Source organism: Convolutriloba macropyga, chromosome 3, assembly GCF_964194025.1.
Source record: "Convolutriloba macropyga chromosome 3, txConMacr16.3, whole genome shotgun sequence".
Classification (NCBI taxonomy): Eukaryota; Metazoa; Xenacoelomorpha; order Acoela; family Convolutidae; genus Convolutriloba; species Convolutriloba macropyga.
In genome coordinates this window covers 79,163,525-79,183,759 of record NC_134470.1, presented here as the reverse complement: position 1 = coordinate 79,183,759, position 20,235 = coordinate 79,163,525, and the positions used below count along the sequence as shown (strand labels likewise).

At 34.9% G+C, this 20,235-nt stretch overlaps 1 protein-coding gene across 1 annotated transcript in view; it reads left to right on the top strand.

Moving 5' to 3' along the window:
• The window catches only part of LOC142336494 (uncharacterized), a 187,900-nt gene that overhangs the window by 158,970 nt on the left and 8,695 nt on the right, over positions 1 to 20,235 (top strand). Inside the window, exons 2-3 of the mRNA XM_075385379.1 lie at positions 15,150 to 15,217; positions 15,295 to 15,486. Of these exons, the coding sequence (XP_075241494.1) occupies positions 15,158 to 15,217; positions 15,295 to 15,486 (252 nt within the window). The 5' untranslated portion in view covers positions 15,150 to 15,157. The remainder of the gene's footprint in view (positions 1 to 15,149; positions 15,218 to 15,294; positions 15,487 to 20,235) is intronic.

The window sequence follows — 20,235 nt, the reverse complement described above, 5'->3', positions numbered from 1 at the left end:
ATGACCTTTTTTTGCCTCAGTCGGATCATTTCCCGATTGGATTAAGTGATATAAGCAAAAACTATATTCTAAAGGTTAATCGAAAAACGAACGGGCCAATTCTTGACCTTTATCAAAACATAGCAGGACATTTCATGAATTAAATCCAAAGATACGAATGAAAAACTAGACACAAGCGTACCTGACCAGACTGTCAATTGAACAATGCCAACAAAAAGACTCACAAATTATTAGAATAGTTTCACATCCTGAGGTTAAGATCTTGAAAGCCAACATTATCCGTTTAATTTTGTTCATCAACCCATCCACAAGCACGGAAAAAGTTCATTGGCCCCTGAAGATAAAAAACTGAAAACATGAAACAATTCAAAATTATCAATGAAAAGAACGCAAATTAACAAAAAATTTGCCAAAATTCTTGGTAAAGTTTTCTGTCGAAATATTTCGTCACTAATAATTATCCTTTAATCCGTATTGAAGCTCTAGTTGGCCCCTAGAAAACATCCAAAAACGATAGAAATCCCCATAAAGGACAAAAAATTTAAAAGGAGTCAATAGAAAAATGCAAAACGCACTACTATTTTGGATGCTTAGTTTGGAAATAACAAAACACATAACAACACAGACATAAAAGAATTAAAAGAATTTTCGTAAGCAAAAAACGTTTTTTAATTTTGGGAAATAATAATTCAAATTTTCAACTGTTTTAAATTATCTATTCTATCAAACAAACTGCCTCACTAGCCAGATTCTTATTGTTCTGACAACAATTTAAGCAGCAAAAACTCGTTATATGGCTCGATAAATGTCACTTATCACGCAAAATTGTCCATTCTATTTCCTCCGATTCGATTGATCAGTGCTTTTGTCTACAAAGAAGCCCAAATTGGAAAATTTATTAAGTTTGCCTAATTGTTTTTAAATCCAATTGGTTCACTTGACCTTTTTTTGCCTCACTCAGATTATCTCCAGATTGGAATAAGTGATATAAGCAAAAACTATATTCTAAAGGTTAATCATGAAACAAACGGGCCAAGTCTTGACAACTCATATCAAAACATAGCAGGACAATTCCTGAATTAAATCCAAAGTTGCGAATGAAAAACTAACGACAAGCGTACCTGACCAGACGATCAATTGAAAAATGCCAACCAAAAGACTCAAAAATTTTTAGAATATTTTGACATCCTGAGATTAAGATCTTGAAAGCCAGACATTATCCGTTCAATTTCGTTCATCAACCCAAGCACAAGCACGGAAAAAAATCATTAGCTCCTAAAGATAAAAACTGAAAACATGAAACAATTCAAAATTATCAATGAAGAAAACACAAATTTACTGAAAATTTGCCAAAATTCTTGCTCTTGTTTTCTGTCGAAATATTTTGTTCTCTAAGAACTATCCTTTAATCCGTTTTGAAGCTTTAGTTGGCCCCTAGAAAAAATCCAACAACGATAGAAACCCCCATAAACAACAAAAAATGAAAAAGATTCAATAGAAAAATGCAAAACGTACAACTATTTTGAGTGCTTAGTTGGGAAATAACAAAACACATAGCAAAACAGACATAAAAGAAATAAAAAAATTGTTTTGTGCAAACAACTTTTATTAATTTTGGGAAATATCAATTTAAATCTTCAACTGTTTTAAATTATCTATTCTATCAAACAAATTGCCTCACCAGCTAGATTCTAATTGTTCTGACAACAAGTTAGGCAGCAAAAACTCTTTATATGGCTCGATAAATGTCACTTATTACGCAAAATTGTCCAATCTATTTCCTATGATTCAATTTTTTAGTGGTGTTGCCTAGAAAGAAGCCAAAATTGGAAAAGTTATCAAGTTTGTTTCTCGTTTTCTTTAATTTAAGAGCAAGTTTTTGCTTACTTGTTTCTAAATCCAATTGGTTCACATGACTTTTTTTTGCCTCAGTTGGATCATCTCCCGATTGGAATAAGTGATAAAGGCCAAAACTATATTTTAAAGGTTAATCGAAAAACGAACGCGCCAATTCTTGACATATATCAGAACATAGCAGGACAATTCCTGAATTAAAACCAAAGATACGAATGAAAAACTGAAAACAAGCGTACCTGACCAGACGATCAATTCCAAGTACCTGAAATGCCAACCAAAAGACTCAAAAATTTTTAGAATAGCTTCACATCCTGAGGTTAAGATCTCGAAAGCCAAACATTAGCCGTTTAATTTTGTTCATCAACCCATGCACAAGCACGGAAAAAGTTCATTGGCCCCTAAAGATAAAAAACTGAAAACATGAAACAATTCAAAATTATCAATGAAAAAATGCTAATTTATAGAAAATTTGCCGAAATTTGTGGTATTGTTTTCTGTCGAAATATTTGGTCTCTAGGAACTATCCTTTAATCCGTATTGAAGCTCTAGTTGGCCCCTAGAAAACATCCAACAACGATAGAAGTTTCCATAAATGACGAAAAATTGAAAACGATTCAATAACGTAATGCGAAAAATACTACTGTTTTGGTTGCTTAGTTTGGAATTAACAAAACACATAGCAAAATAGACATAAAAGAAATAAAAGAAATTTTTGCATGCAAAAAACTTTTTATTGATTTTGGGAACATTAATTTCATGCCCATCAAAAAATGTAAAGATTGAACCATTTTGTGCTCAAATACCACTTAAATTGACTTTTCACCTCGAACTAAAGCCCTCACAGCAGGCTGAGCACTCAAAGCTCTTGCAAGTCTACCCAAGTTAGTGTCTCCAATCCAACTTAATTCTCAGTAGGCATTACTTGTTTATCTCGTTTTGAAAGCTCAAAGTCATGAAACAATGTAGGAAAAAATCTTATAAAAAAGATCGAGCAACAATATAGTCCAAACTCTTTGGGTTGAAAAGAATGTGGTAAAAAAATCCCGAAAATTTTTTCCCGAGAAAACTGGAGAAAACATAACAGTCTGAAGAGACAGGCTTTATTCGTGAAAAGGGATTGTTTTAGAGCTGCTGAATGTTTATTAGAGCTTCAAAATAAAAAAGGCGGGTACGAAATTGAAGATGGATGTTTGCTAATGGAAAATGGAACGATCTCACTAAGTGCAGACAGGATACCCTGCCAGTAGTTACGATCAATTTGTTAACAAAAAGAATTGGAGAAAATATTGATTCAAACTTATTGTTTGTCACTTTCAAGAATTATTTAGGAAACAAAAGTAATTGGCTATAAATATTTACACATTTTGACACGTTACTAACTGATTTTATCTGTTTTGAAACAAATTTTGGACTCCTTGTTTGTTTTCAAGTTTTTAGATTTGAGATTTTTAAAGTGCCCTTATCGTCAATTAATGCTTTTGTTGAAATGAACGCTGATTTTAGTAAAGCCTTCTTTAAGACCAGAAACAACAAACATCAGCTGAAAATCTTCTTTTTTCACTCCTTGTCAATATACTTTTAACATCAAGTCTCTTGCCAAGTCAGACAGCTCACCGGAAGACAGGAAAAGTGAGGTTTTATTTACTGATAATGGCTGGTTTTTTTGTTCTTGCTCTATTATGTTGATTGTTTCGATTCGTGATTCTGAAGTTCTCGCTTCTGGGCAAATATAATGTTTAAAACAGTTTTTCTCCTGGCACATTTAGACAACTCATACAAGAATGGCAAACTTCCACGATTGTTTAAAAACAATTTGCTAATTTTTTGAAATATTTGTACAACTTAGCTACCATAGTCGCATATACGCTTAAAGGGAAACAAAAGCTACCTGAATTTTCATGTAACAAAAACGCTCCTAACTGGCCTAAAAAATTAGGGGCTATCTGGACGCCGGTTACTTGAATGAATGATGCACAATTTCAACGACGGCAGACGCTACAAGTCGAGAAGAAATTCAATATAAACAAATTGCTGACATATATAATGCAAAACAAGTTTCTTTTATTCAGTATTGCAGCCATTGTTACTGACCTATTTTGCAAACCAGTGGGGAATCTGCAGATTTTTGCCGTTCCACTGAAATCGCCGAAAAAAGAACACGGATCTGACTGATTTTGTCAGTGACTTGACATACAATGTGATATACAAACAGAATATCAAGGATGTAATATTTAATCTACGTCGGCCAACATTACTATCATACTATCACTTCAATATTCAAGCACTGCCAGGAAAGATTATGCTAAGAAAAACACAATTTGGACAGCAGGAAAAACGATTGAAGAATCAATCTCAAAAAACAAACAAAAATGGAGCTATATAGATTAAAAGCTAATCTCAACAGCCGTACATACTTATTAATCTTTGTGCCTGGTAGAAGTTAAAAATTTTATGTTTGAACAGATTCAAGCCTGATCTTGGAAAACTATGATATGAAGGAGTGTTAATCATATATATATATATATATATATATATATATATATATATATATATATATATATATATATATATATATATATATATATACTATAGTACCAAAAAGCTACGTACACCAAGAAAATGTAGACAAATAATACAACATTTTGAGTCCAAATCTGTTCTTCAAAAACGAGAAGTTACGCTCCTAGTTTTTCTAATTTATGGTAGACCATTATTGAAGTTTTTAGACAAATTATTAAGGACATCTGATTCAAGGTTTTGACCATTTTTCTTCCTACTTTTATTAAATTTCTCTCGGTTTTCACAAATCTTGCTTCACAATTGCCCATAAATTTTCGATTCCATTCAGATCTGAACTCTAAGCCAACCATTCCAGTACCTCCCGCTCCTCTTTGAAGAATGTGTTGATAATTTTAGCTTTATGCACAGACGCATCATTATGCTGAAAATAAGGTTCTGAAAATGCAACTCTTTTTCGTAATTTTTGAACGATTCGAAGCACATTTAGCTTGTTTAATCACCTAACAAACAATGTTCGCTCATCTGATGTTTTTTACCCCACAAGATGAGTGATGGCTTGTGAAGAGTAACAAAATGGCATGAAGAGTTGTTTCATTTCTCCGAACAACTCGAACAATTTCTTCGCTAGAGACGCCCTGAGGCTGTTACACTTTTGCTGTAGTTTGTATGCATACTATACTGTATACTGTCTTGATACTGATATCTTGATTTTACACTTGTTTTCTGACTATCAAAATTGGAAATTTCCAATTGCAAAAGAGCATGTCAAACAGTGAACTAACAAAGCAGCTTAACCTTCTTTTCTGTATGAGCGGAGAAAATGAGAATGAAATTGCGTAAAAACTGAAAAAGTTCACTTTTTTCTTTACGTCTCCGCTACAATCAAACGTTTTGAGCAAAAGTAACGGTTAAGGCGTTCAAATTGGGCTGTATGTAGTTTTTTGACACTATAGTTTATATATATATATATATATATATATATATATATATAAATATATATATATATATAAATATATATATATATATATAAATATAATTATATATATATATATATATTCATATATATATATATATATATATATATACATGAGTTTTTCAAGGGATTCTAAATACCTGAGTGAGAAACCTTTATTTGCTGAATACATTGTTGAAAAAAGTTACGAAAGTTAATATCAAAATAGATTTCCTAAAACGTATTCTAAATAATCGCGAAACGTTTAAGTTTGAATTCCTGCGTTATGCACGATTTTGATTGAGCTTCAACAGTTTTTATCTGAAAACTTTCGAATAATTAAAGATGATTTTTACATTACTAGATGCAAAGTGATGACGTTTTTTGTTAATTGTCTTTTGCACTCTGTAAATTTTTCAACAAGAAAGCATAGGTCAACATCAACGTAAAATGTGGCTAGAGAAGTTACAATAGTTTTAATAAAAAAGAAGTTCTCTTGATTTATCAAAATACTCGAAAACGAATTAAAAAACCATCAGCTCCGCGTCACGTGTATTAAACGGAACTCTTCTCAGTTCAAGCTATTTTAGACCTCCCGTAATATTTTGGTCCAGAAACCCAAATTACTGGAAAATTACACAATTTCTTAATAAGCATTGTCGCATTGAGATTTTGTGGTTTAGAATATCAAAGGTACAAAATTGTCTCCATTCATCCCAAGATTCTTCTGGCAACACCCTTAAACGTTAATTTGGCAATACCAGAGCATAGGATAGCAACTAGAAGTCAATTCGAATATAGGCGGTTGTATAAACAAGCGGCACAATTAGCTTAAGAGAACCATCTGATTGAAAAATGCATAAACATAGAAGGACATGTCCTGAAACAAAGTTCGAACAAAAAGAGAAAAAAAGCTAATCTGACTATTTGATTTAAAGATGCCTCACTTATTCTAATAACGATAACGCAGGAGGCAGTTACCAAAATTCAATTAAAATGTTCAATTTAACAATTGAATCCCCTGTTTTTTTTAACTAATCAAAAATCAATTAATACACTAAACGGATAAGGAACCTATTGCAGAAACTAGATCACAAAGCAAAACTGTTATAAAAAATACTATGGGGACCTGAGAAGCCGCCTGAAGTTCGCAAATGAGAATTGGTATTTTAATATAGTGTCCGATTCAATTAATCCAATTCATGCTTTTTTTCATGACTTTTTAAGAACCAGATATCTTAGAGCATAAGAAAAGTATAAGGGCAAACATGTTGTAAAAAACGACTTAAATAAGTATACTCAGTTTTCATAAACACTTCTTCAGCAATGTTTTACTATGCGACAACCTTGAATTAGAACAAGTTTACAAGTAGAAGAATTTGAGGGAAAACAAAAATTTTGTAGCTTAAAAGTCTGTGAAAAATAAATAAAAAATTCTCTGACCTGACGCCCCTTTGCAAATAATTTTTGTTAAATTATGCAGTTTTGGTTTTACCACCGCAAAAATGTAATATAATTATATGAGGATCATAGTAAGGAAAAATCAAATTTAAAAAAAAACACATATAATTCGATAGAAAAAAAATTGCTTATAAAAAGACAAAAATAGGAAAACATTTTTTGCTAGTGAGCATTTAAGATCTCGTGATTAATTGTGTTTTGCTGTAAAAGAGTAAACCTTTATCAATAGTAATTTTTTTTAAAAAATAAGTAAACTTGTTTTCTGAAAAAATGACGTAAAAATTCATCAATAGCATAAAGAGCCGGACCAGTTGAAGTCCGATTTTTCTGAAATTGCTTTTGATTATTACTCAGAAAAGCTGTCAACAACAGGAAGAACAACAGCAAGATAGAGAACTAGCAAAAAATAGGAAAAAGCAAACCACTGAAGGAATTTATGTTTTGCTTTTTGATAAGAGTTCTGAAAAAAAACAATACTGAAAAAGGTAAAATTCTAAAAGCAGCAATCGAAGCAGTTCACGTTAAGAAAATCTGATCTTTTTTCTCAGAGATAGGTGTCGGCACCATGAAGTATAATGTTTGTTTTTACTTGTGCTGCTTGTTTCATTACGCGATTACCCGTTTTGCTAACTTAGTTGCCCTTCAAACTTAATTTCCAACTGATTTCAAAATCATCAAAACATATGAAGTTCTTTAGAAAAACTTTTCAACCAAAAAAATCATAGAAATATCAATTAGAAGTCAATATTAGTTGATTGAGTAAAAGCAGTTGCTCCTAACAACCCATATTTATGTTTGTTTTAAAAAACGACACACATATTTAAAAAATTAGTAGCGTAGAAGATGATCAAAACTCAAAAAATGGCGAAAAGGTGTCTAATTTATTATAAATTCTCATTTAGTAAAAAAATGTCTAGAAACAATGAAGAAACAGAAAATTTAAGAAATCAAGTAGTTGCTGATATCATTGTCAAACAGAAGTTAAACACATTGGTTAAATGGCAAAATTCTTTGACCGAGGCTGAATCAAATAGCTGTTTTGGCTTAGTCTGGTACAATTAGTTGAACAAATCGGCGGTAGTTGATTAAAATAAGGAAACGTAAAATGAGAGGCGAGTAAATAATGAACCGTGCAGCCTTCATTTTTCAACAATTGAAGACGCACAAAAATCGGCGGGCGTCTATGACTTCTTGAATGCCTTACATTCTTTCAGACATAAAAGACGGCTTCTCAGGAGTGCGAAACTTATTTGTTCAGGATTAAGTTGATATAGCTAACTATCGTTCGTTTTTCCTATCGGCTATTTTTTCGGCTATATTTTTCTTGACATTGGTGGTGGAGGGACCAGCGCCACCAGTGCAGGCAAAAACTCTAGTATAGAAAAAACTGTCTTCAACTTAGGTAATAGGCTTCTCATATTCTAGTTCTTTAAGTGATATCAGTTGGCATCTTTGATGATTTTCGGGCATGAAGATGCCACGGATTTGAAAATTTAGACATCGGAACAAGTACATTCATTTTTGATGTCCAGAAAAGCGTCATCACTAGTGCTTGTGGGTTTGTGTGGAGAGACGCGACTGGAGCTTTAGCTCTATTTTGACATCATTACAAACCAACAGACCTCGTTTATCAAACTCATGAACGTGTCTCTGACTACGCTGCGGCCAATGTAGCCGCCTTTTGCACAATGGAGAGCATGCGTGATGTTGTGCTTTTGACCACATGGACTTGTACTGGGCGTTTTTGTTAACAGGCGGCCAAATCGCAAATCTAGTCCATCTCGAAATTCCAAGTTGGTGAAGTGTACATTTTTTTGAGTGAGAGAGCATTTAGCCAGCTCGAAGCCCCCTTTTGTGAAGCCCCCTTGTGAGTTTTGTGAAGCCCCTAAAGAGTATTTTTTCTGTTGACTCATTGCTTTTCTCAGACTATCTAGGGTGGTTTTCTCTTCCCCAATTTGAGCCACTTTTTTATCCTGTTGCAAACTATTTCAATTAAGCCCAGCATGGATGGGGACAGAGATGTTTAGGGGGATTGAATGGAGAGGTCAATGCTGTTGAAATAATCACCTGTACCTGCAGTCATGCTATGTACATTCCACCTACCCAAGGTTGGGTTGCAAATGCTTCAAAAAGGGGTTTCAGACTGGTTATGTTTGGTTAAATTTTCTCATTCAAATTTTTTTTCACGGCTGTCAGGGCGTCATATAGGGCGGGCGTTGTCACGTTGAGGTTGGCAAGATTCTGTCGGACGCCTGTGGATAAGCTGCTGTAAACTTTCTGCGGCAATCTTTGCGGAAAAGATGAGAATTTCTCAAGCATAAATGTATTTTTACAAAAAGAAGCAAAGGCAAAACTAGACCACTATGTGTTAACACCAATCAGTGAGCCTATAACACGTGTGGTTTTGGTGATTTCAATATCAGTACTGGCAAAGGTCATTCTCGCCTTTCCTATTTTTTACTCTTCAACTATTAACTGACTTTTAGGAAACATCAACAAAACTTGCCAACGAGACAAAGCCGATCAAAAAAAATCTCGGTGTTTCCTTAGTTTTTCGACAGCCAAATCATCGTCTGCTTACTATTTCTCTATGGTGCTTCCAATTTGAACACAACTATTTAGCGATGACGTGGTTATTCCGTTAAATGCCATAGCTAATGGATTGTCTCGAGTTAACACCTCTTGAAACAAAATGTCGACAAAAAGCTGAGATCATGCTTGGTAATAGTTTTTCACGGCGTTTGTCTTTCAAGGACACTGCTTGGAGATGTTGTGCTGTGCAAGTTGATTGAACGACTTTTTTGAATTAGTCAGTGATAGCGCGTCTTGGTATCTTGGTATCTGGAATACGTTATTCAGTATACACAAATTTTTAAACCTTTTTGTTATTGTAGACAGAGAAGAGTTATGCATATCAGTGGTGTCGTAGTACTTTTGCATATTGTCTTGGATAGCGTTAGATGGACTTTGCCATGTAAAATCCAATATGAAGGAACGGGATAAACAGTTACGAAGATGTCAGAGTCGGCAACGTATTAGAATGCAAAAGTTAATTTTGTATTGGAAGCATATTTGGCGGTGCTGTGTCGGCACTGAAAACCATTGAAATACTCACGGCCAGACGCTAAACACTTACAAATAATATGGATATAACCACAGGAAACGCACCATAAACCAATGCCTCTGAGATTTTGCTGGCACCGGCTACAATAAGACTGTATGGACATGACGGAGAAGGCTACGTAGGACTAGAGGTTAAGTTTGCAAAGTACACTGTTTACAGAATAATAGAGAGGCGAAATAAAGTGCAAAAAAACAAATTTTTAGAAAATGGGAGACTAGGTGATTACCATAAGAAAGCTACAAAAATTTTTTGCAGAACTCGCGAGATGTGAAGATCTTATTACAGTCAGGGGGAACTATGAAAAACTTTAAAGGGCTGGAGTCAAAATATTTGTAAAGCGAGAAATTCAAATTATACATTTTATTAGAAAAGGAATTAATTATCCTTGTGTGAAATAAGACCTTCTCTGTGAAGTCTTGAGCGTCTCCTCCACATATAAAACAAACAGAATGAACAAATGGATAGAAATTAAAAAGCGATCTGGAAACTTTTCTGTTTAATAAATCTTCAAGAACCATTTTTGACGAACTGAACGTTGGATTGAAGAATAGGTTATCACAAGTTAGAGACGGGTTAAGGATTCATTTAGATTTCTAAAATTTAATAAAAATTTTTTGAATTTCTGTAAAAAATGAGACAACCACAAAACGATAGAACACTTGTTTTCAAAGAAACCCCGAAAAAATCACTAGTTTGTGTAAGTGATTTAATTTTGACTAAAATTGTATTTTTTTCATTTTCCTTTTAATTACAGGAAATAAAGAGGTTTCGCTCTTATGCCGCGTAGGACAATCCAATGGATAGTGACCCCTCACTATGCGACATCACTGCATCGTTTATAATTTTCAAAACAAGGCCCCATAACACTTTTAATGGATTTAGAGAATTATTTTTCTATAAAAGCTAATTTGTTATGAATCTAGTGGCGCACTATGGCACTGCACGAACTATCAATGACGCCTGTGGATAAGCTGCTGTAAACTTTCTGCGGCAATCTTTGCAGAAAAGATGAGAATTTCTCAAGCATGAATGTATTTTTACAAAAAGAAGCAAAGGCAAAACTAGACCACTATGTGTTAACACCAATCAGTGAGCCTATAACACGTGTCGTTTTGGTGATTTCAATATCAGTATTGGCAAAGGTCATTCTCGCCTTTCCTATTTTTTACTCTTCAACTATTAACTGACTTTTAGGAAACTTCAACAAAACTTGCCAACGAGACAAAGCCGATCAAAAAAATCTCGGTGTTTCATTAGTTTTTCGACAGCCAAATCATCGTCTGCTTACTATTTCTCTATGGTGCTTCCGATTTGAACACAACTATTTAGCGATGACGTGGTTATTCCGTTAAATGCCATAGCTAATGGATTGTCTCGAGTTAACACCTCTTGAAACAAAATGTCGACAAAAAGCTGAGATCATGCTTGGTAATAGTTTTTCACGGCGTTTGTCTTTCAAGGACACTGCTTGAAGATGTTGTGCTGTGCAAGTTGGTTGAACGACTTTTTTGAATCAGTCAGTGATAGCGCGTCTTGGTATCTTCATTAACACAAGATATCAGAACGAGAAGGACATACTGTAAGCAGCACTTTTGCCCGAGACACAGTTGGGTTTTGCGTGTTAGAATTTGCAGATCTTATTTAACATTAACAGACGCTAGAAAACGTCGCCCGGTAATTTTCCGCAAATTTTTCCTATTCTTATAGATCTGTTAGCAGGGTTCTTCTCAATTGGGATTTTAAATGGGAGGCATTGTAGGCCGCTGGAAGATGTGAGGACAAATTTTGGTGGCAATTTCATATGTCAATATTGAAATCGTTTTGCAAAGTTGGTGGAAGATTTGTCATATGCAGTAAGCAGACATCATTCGGCAGCATCAAAACCTTGGGGTCCATGTCTAATATGGGTTTCAGATGCAGCTGGTTTGATCTCTTGTGCGCTGATTTTTTCATAGACTGAAGGATGATAGGGCAGAGCAGGTTTTTTGATGTCGGGTTTCAGTGCCGGGTCGGTTTCGTTTGCAGCTGGGTGCTTTTTTTGAGATTATCTAAAAAAGTGGACAATCCTATTGACTGTGTGAGGTTTAGAACTCTAACTTTTTATCTGGGTTTTGCTGCTGGAGAGCGCTTAAGACTTTTCCTTGGTGCATACTGATTGTCCTTTGAGGCTTTTGTTAGTTGGAGCTGAAATAATTTGCTTTCAGAAAACAGCTCATCTACAATTTCTTGGCTCCTCTTCTTGAGTCTTCTGTTAATTGTATTGTTGACAGAACTGTCGTGTCTCTCCTTGGTACGGGTCCCTATAAGATGTTGAAAGAGCATGAGAGAGTTGAGGCCAAACTCTGCATTCTGCTTATTTTCGCCTCGGGGTCGGAATACGTTATTCAGTATACACAAATTTTTTAAACCTTTTTGTTATTGTAGACAGAGAAGAGTTATGCATATCAGTGGTGTCGTAGTACTTTTGCATATTGTCTTGGATAGCGTTAGATGGACTTTGCCATGTAAAATCCAATATGAAGGAACGGGATAAACAGTTACGAAGATGTCAGAGTCGGCAACGTATTAGAATGCAAAAGTTAATTTTGTATTGGAAGCATATTTGGCGGTGCTGTGTCGGCACTGAAAACCATTGAAATACTCACGGCCAGACGCTTAGCACTTACAAATAATATGGATATAACCACAGGAAACGCACCATAAACCAATGCCTCTGAGATTTTGCTGGCACCGGCTACAATAAGACTGTATGGACATGACGGAGAAGGCTACGTAGGACTAGAGGTTAAGTTTGCAAAGTACACTGTTTACAGAATAATAGAGAGGCGAAATAAAGTGCAAAAAAAACAAATTTTTAGAAAATGGGAGACTAGGTGATTACCATAAGAAAGCTACAAAAATTTTTTGCAGAACTCGCGAGATGTGAAGATCTTATTACAGTCAGGGGGAACTATGAAAAACTTTAAAGGGCTGGAGTCAAAATATTTGTAAAGCGAGAAATTCAAATTATACATTTTATTAGAAAAGGAATTAATTATCCTTGTGTGAAATAAGACCTTCTCTGTGAAGTCTTGAGCGTCTCCTCCACATATAAAACAAACAGAATGAACAAATGGATAGAAATTAAAAAGCGATCTGGAAACTTTTCCGTTTAAGAAATCTTCAAGAACGATTTTTGACGAACTGAACGTTGGATTGAAGAATAGGTTATCACAAGTTAGAGACGGGTTAAGGATTCATTTAGATTTCTAAAATTTAATAGAAATTTTTTGAATTTCTGTAAAAAATGAGACAACCACAAAACGATAGAACACTTGTTTTCAAAGAAACCCCGAAAAAATCACTAGTTTGTGTAAGTGATTTAATTTTGACTAAAATTGTATTTTTTTCATTTTCCTTTTAATTACAGGAAATAAAGAGGTTTTGCTCTTATGCCGCGTAGGACAATCCAATGGATAGCGACCCCTCACTATGCGACATCACTGCATCGTTTATAATTTTCAAAACAAGGCCCCATAACACTTTTAGTGGATTTAGAGAATTATTTTTCTATATAAGCTAATTTGTTATGAATCTAGTGGCGCACTATGGCACTGCACGAACTATCAATTTCGGTCGGCCGTTTGGAACCACGGCACCCTCTGAGGCATATCATAGCGCTGCGCAGAAGAGCAAAATGTTGGTGCGTATGTACGGTATTTCGTCTGAGTAACGAAGTCAACTAAACTTTTCGTTGAGTTTTTTTTCAAAATTCAGGCTAAATCTGAAATTGTGGGTAGTAAATTTAATTTTTTCAAAAACGGAAAATTCCTAAAATTTCTTTTAGTGAAATTCTTGACGCAATAGCTTTAAATTGATACCACGGTGCTGGGAAAATTGGCCGACAGGGCGTTTAGCCGACAAGGAAAAAATGGGAAATTTAGCCGACAGTTTTATCATAATTGGTCATAAAAGTCTCATTGGTCCATAAATCAGTAGTTCGGTTGTGATGGATTCATAGCAAGTCCCACGGGCCGCTCAAGCATGGCCCGCGAGGCATGGCCAGATGTGGTTAAATACCTTTGTTACGCTAGTTGACAGACCTTCGTTACTCTAGTCGATGAAAAAACGCGGTGTATTTGTCCGCTTACGAAATAGTGTTTTAAATTGGCCAATCACAGCTTCAGATTAAGTTTTATAGCTCATTTTACATAAATTGTCGACTAAATTTCTCATTTTATGGTTGTCGGCTAAACGCCCTGTCGGCCAATACGGCGGCCACCTGATACCACATATGCTAGCCTGGGATGTGTTAAAAAGAAGTTAAATGTTGTCTGAACAAAAAAGTGGGGCTAGCATAAAAGTTCTCCCATTTTATTCGAACAATGAATATTTAATTCGAACAATAATGAGCTGTTTTTAGTGCAAATCGTAGAATTAAATGAACTTAGTCTTAGAAGTAAATACTTTGTAGAACATTTTGTTGGATTGTTTAAGTCAACCTGACGATGAGAGCATAGCTCAAAAACGTACGTTTTGTTTATAGAGATTTCATTTTAATTGAGAAAATCTTGCCTTTTAAATGAAAATTAGTAGTTGAAATATAGTTGATTTCTCAAATTTTATGCAATTAATGAAAGACAATTGTAAATAATATTAATTTACTTCTGTTCAAGATATTGATTTTTTTAGCCTGACAACGAACGCAAAAGTAAGAAAATGTTCAACAAAAGTGTCAAATCAGTTTTAGCATTATATAAGGCGTAAAGCCGGAGGATCTTCCTTCGCTAATCACGAAAAGTTTCGAGACAGTTTCGGCTTTCTCGTTTTTTTATGAGCGGTTCTTTTATATCGCTACATAAACTAGTGTCCCCTCGTTTTTCTTCAGATAAACAGAAAGTGCGCTTGTTTTTTGCCTTTGTTCGAGTTTACACCTCCAGATCGCTCTCTTGGCCCTTGTCCAGAAGTAGATTAAACCTTTATTCGTCCCTAGTCAATTCCGTCGGTCGTCTGCATCTCTATTAATCTGTCGGATTTTTACCGGAAACTCAGATCTTCCGTTTTTGATCCCAGTACGTTTTGCGCCCCCCAGTTACAGAGCACGTGCCATTACATAGTAAATCATTATGTAAAAATGTGGCACGTGTGTCTGGGGGGTCCAAATAATATGCGCCCACTAAGCTGGGGGGGGGGTACAAACGGAAAAGATCCGAAATTCGAATTGAGTTCTGAAATCGACTTTAGAATTATTTTTACAGGTTTTTATGGAGGCTGAGCCGTTATCTCAATGTGGTGACAATGAGGATCTAGATCCACGAATTCAGGTTTGTTCTAAATTCCACGATGTGTATCATTAAGGAAAGAATTTTGTCTAACTTTTAAATTTGTGATTATTCAATAGCACGAATTGGACACTTTAAACAAAGCTAGCGTGGACATCAATGTTTTGGAAAAGTCACTGGAAGAGGAGAGACAAAACTATGAAAAGCTATTCACAGGTGTGACACAGAATCTCAACTTTCTGCAGGCGAAATTGAAGTCAGCCATCGAGAAGTCGAGACCGTATTACGATGTCAAAGAAAAAGTGAAATCCGTACGTATTATTGTTCCAACATTTTCAAAGAAAATGTAAGGAGTTATATTGGAAGCAGAGCTTTTTCTCCAGCCAAAATCAAAAACTTTTCGGTGCATTTTAGAAAGATAAGAGTGGTACCATTAGGAAACTTTTGAAATGTGGGATTCGAATCCAAATGGAAAATTTTTAAATTACAAAATTTACCCCTTCTGTCGCTCTCGCAGTGTATAAAGACAACCACTGCGACCAACCATTTTTTAAAACTGTAAGCTGAGCGTGGCTATATTGCGGTGCTCTTAGTTTTTACGACTCGAAGAGGAGTATTGGTTTTCTATCGGTCTTTTTTGTTTTTTTTTACAGGAAGTAGTTTTGGTCATGCGGCATTTTTGCTTAGCGAGAGAATTTTTTTGACCATGCGCTGCGTTCAGTGATTGACTTTTTGACTTTCATAGATGACCGTTATGAGACGTTTTTTCGTCCATTTGGCTCAATTTTTGGTAATTTTTTATTTCTTTTTGTAGAAATGGTTTTGGATCGATGCAGAGACTATAAATCTGTTCAAACGAAAAATTGGCACACATTTCTCAATTTGACAGTTGATTTTCTGGATTTTTTAAATAATTTTTTTCATTTTTGGATCTTTGAGCGAACTGTTTTTCTGAAATATCAAAGTGTACGGTAATTTTCGTTTCGCAATGCGTGCTTTGAACAACACTTTTGAACTTGAGGATTCTTTGTTTTGCAAAATTGTACACATACTAATCCGTTTTTACGATTTTTCTCCAATTTTTCTTTGTTTATTTGTTTGTGGTTTTAATTAGTAGGAAAAGCCTTTCTGTGCACAGCAAGTGGTTCATTTTTTTTTAAAATAACTCTTTTGCTTTTGACCGTTAATGTTTAAAATTCTTTGAAAATTTGTTTCTTAATTAGAATTTTAATATATTTTCAATAATTTTTTAATGTTTTGACAATTTTTTGCAAAGTATTTTCTTTTCTCGAACCGATGTAAACCTAGGATGACTATGTAAAGTTTTTCAGCCATGATCGCTAAATAAATATATGCACTTATTTTGATCGATAATTTTTGGAGTGTATTTCAATCTGGATGTTAAGTTAACGCCTGGATGTGAAAAATAGGTGTTTAGGTCAAACGCCTGAATGAACTGAAGAGCAGAGAGAAGAGGGAGCGGTTTTTTGTTATTATCATTATTTGAGACAAAGCAAAAAAATGTCGTGAAATAAGTTTCGCAACGAGCAAATTTTTGTGATCGCGTGCGGCCTTTGCAAAGCATTTTCTTTTTAGCAGAATGCAATTTTTTCATTTAATAATCTTTCTCATAAATATTTTATTAAGTAGTACTGTGTTTGGAGTCTTTTTGAACATCTGAAGCAAATATTACACTTATAGATTCAATTTTCAGCTATTTTAACAATTTCGCCTTGTTTTAAGCTTTTCTTGTAGTTTTTGTGTTCCTCATTTTTATTGAATTTGGAATTTGCGTGGCTGTTATTAGTTGTTTTTGACAGTTTTGATGGTCTTTGATGGTCTTTGACATTGATTGATTCTTTTTAAAATGTTTATGTCGACGATCTTTGACATTGATTGATTATTTATTTTCAAATGTGTTTTGGAGAAAATTGGCTAAATTCGGGCAACTGTTGGCCGATTTTTGTATGCTATTTATGGTTTTTATCTGTTTCTTTGGATCTTACACTTCTGTCTGTCGTTTCTCTAACTCGGTTCTTAAGTAACAGTTTTTAACAGGTTTCGCTACTATGAGGTGGCTCTTGAAGTCTAGGTATGACACTTTTCACTAAAATAAATTATGCAAACTTCTATATTCAGGTTTTTTTCTTGGCAGTTTCCAATAGTCCAGTTTTCAGTTGAGTTTCTCTCCTGAGTTTTGGTTGTGTGACTGATTTAACAGACAAAAGTTGCGCTGACTATTGGCTGCCGATAATTCGGTTGTACAAGTTTTTTAACAATCGTTTTTAAGTCGAATCTAAAATTCAATTTTATCAGTGTGTATCAGTTTTTGTCGGTTAGTTATTGCATGTTTTTCCTGTTGTTTTCTTAAAGTTCTTGATATAATCGCGTAGAATATGCTTCAGGTAAGTGAGGTGTCACTTTCCTTCTTCGAGTTGTTTCCCGGGTACATTTGTTCACGCAGCAATGCTGAAAAAGTCGTTTTCTGAATGACTTTTTTGCTCTCACTAACAACGTTCGCTCGCGTGAGGTCATTTCTCTCTCTCTCTCTCTCTCTCTCTCTCTCTGTGTGTGTGTGTGTGTGTGTCTCTTTCTAGCAAAGGTTTGTAATAGCATTCTCGTGATTAGATTTTGAGCATACGTGTCTTACCGCACTCAATAAAAATGACTTTTGCACTTTGAAGTTTAAGTTCAATTTAATTAGTTTAAGGTCAGAGGAACTCATATGTTCAGTGAAGATCCCTAATAAGAAGCTTCAGAGGAATGATTTTTAACAAGCATTATTTATTTATCTCTGAATGTTTTTAACCTAGATTTTTGAGCGGCGTCAATTTTTTAAATTTAGATCTGTATCTGTTTCTCTATCATACGGCACGCAAGTCTATTCTTTCGCAGCTAATCCGGAAATCTGTCGGCTATGTTGAATTTTTGTTTCTCGTCCGAAAAAAATACTCTGCTAAATAATATCCGCCATATCGCAAACAGATCTTTTTTGATATGGGAGGTTGTGAGGCATAGACTGTTTGAGGGCTTATGTATTGGCAATTTGTAATATTTTGTGTGAACAGGATATGCAGTGTATTTTTTAAATTTTTTCATCAAAATTTGATATTTGTTCTGACCTAAATGGACGTCCTGATAAGCTAATAATTTTGCAGATGGTAATTAGTCTTATTAACACAATAGTTCTTTTAACGGCAGTTTTGACTATAGTTTTTTTTGAATGAAAGAAAAATGAGTGAACTACTCTAACATGCATAAAAAAACTCGCCAAACATATTATGTTGTCCCCTCAGAATGGGTACAAGTGATTTACAAATGAACTGCAGCATAGGTTGACTACTCCGGACTGCAAATTGCTAAGACGACTCCGAACTTTGATCTTTACCCTTCAATGTTGAACCATCCCTCGTACAGTGACAAATATCGGAAGGTCGTCTCTTCCGGTTAAGAAAGTGGACTGAGCATTTTGGACTAAGCATGAAAAGTTGACTTTTTTTGCTAAGACTACTCCAAACTCGTATCGTTTCCCTTCAATGTTGAACCATCCCTCTTACAATGACAAATATCAAAAGGGTTTCTCTTCCTGTTAAAGAAAGTGGACTAAGCATGTTTCTACTTTAGAACAGGAGCAAACGAATATGATTTTTTTTTCGGATATTTGAGCCCCTACAGAATCAACGTTGTAGATGCAGATTTTTCATCAGGAATTTTTTTTAGAAAATTAGAAAAGAAAGGCAGGAACAGGCTCGGGCGAAAACGATCGCTCTCAAAATTTTCATCAATCAAAAGGAGGCTTATTCTCTAGATTTGGCTCTGGAAAAAAGATTATCGTGCTAGCTAAACGCACTTCCACTGAGAAAATATAAATTTGATTTTACCAAGGGAGAGTTTAGAGATGGAATTGCCCTGAGATAGGGTTGGGATCCCGTAAAATTGTCATCAAAATGCGCATGCGGAGGATTTTTTAATGTAGCGCTTGATCTGCATGCCCAGAAGGTTGCTATACGCACATCTGGCACAATGACATCCGCGACTCTTGCCATCCTGCACAATGGGGTCTGGAATGATGTCGAAGCAAAGCCCTGTCTTCAGACTTGCACCGTGAAATTTTTGCAAATAGAAGTACCGCTACTGATAACGACGCTCGACTGCACAGCAAAGCTAATGGCTTGTTCGAATCACATTTCAGCAGAACATTTTTTGTTGGGAAAGTGTTCAATCCGTATGCCAAGAGTTGACCAATAAGCATACCGATTACAAAGAAGGTTAACATTCGGACGTGATCACGTACATTTGGACAAAAATAGTTTTCGCTCATATGCGTACCTTTATACTCTGCCTCCGTGGCGCGCGCACCAAGCGCCGGCGCTCTGCAGTGAAAGCGTCAATAGCAACCATTGTTGAGTAACGGAGGCTGTGCTCCTAAACGTTACTATTTTTAATTCTGATTCAAAATCCCTTGCTAGGTTATTCCAGGAGTTGACTTGCTGTCCCTGATTGGACCGACTACCGTTTTAAGGGAGCAGCTTTCTTTTTCATTGACAAAATTGAAGAAAATAAATTTGAAAATAAAGTCAATGAATTGTTAGTTTCATCACTGTCTCCATCTTTATTTGGGCCTGAAGGACTCCAAAAGACATCTCAGAGCTGAACTAAACAATTGAAGTTGCAGTGAAAGCAGTAGTTGAAGGTTATGTCAATCTTTGAAAATTTTGTGCTTTTAGTTTTTTGTCAAAATGGTTTGACCTTTACTTTGGTCACAGTTCTTAAAACACTTTGCATTTCAGAACTTCTTTTTAAAATCCTATTGGAACTATGTGTATCGTTACTGACAACTTGTATCAAAATTATAACTAAATTTTTCACGTTTGAAATTTCTTTTTGCAATTCATTTTAATGGCTGAATAATTTTTCCCAGAGGCAATGAATGATTTATAAAAAAACCTAAGTAAAGTAAATACGTAAAAATTATAGCTCTTATGCTCAAAAAGCCGAAAACGAGATAAGTCATTAAAGAATTGAAAACGATGACAAGCTTCAATTTAAAAGAATTAAGA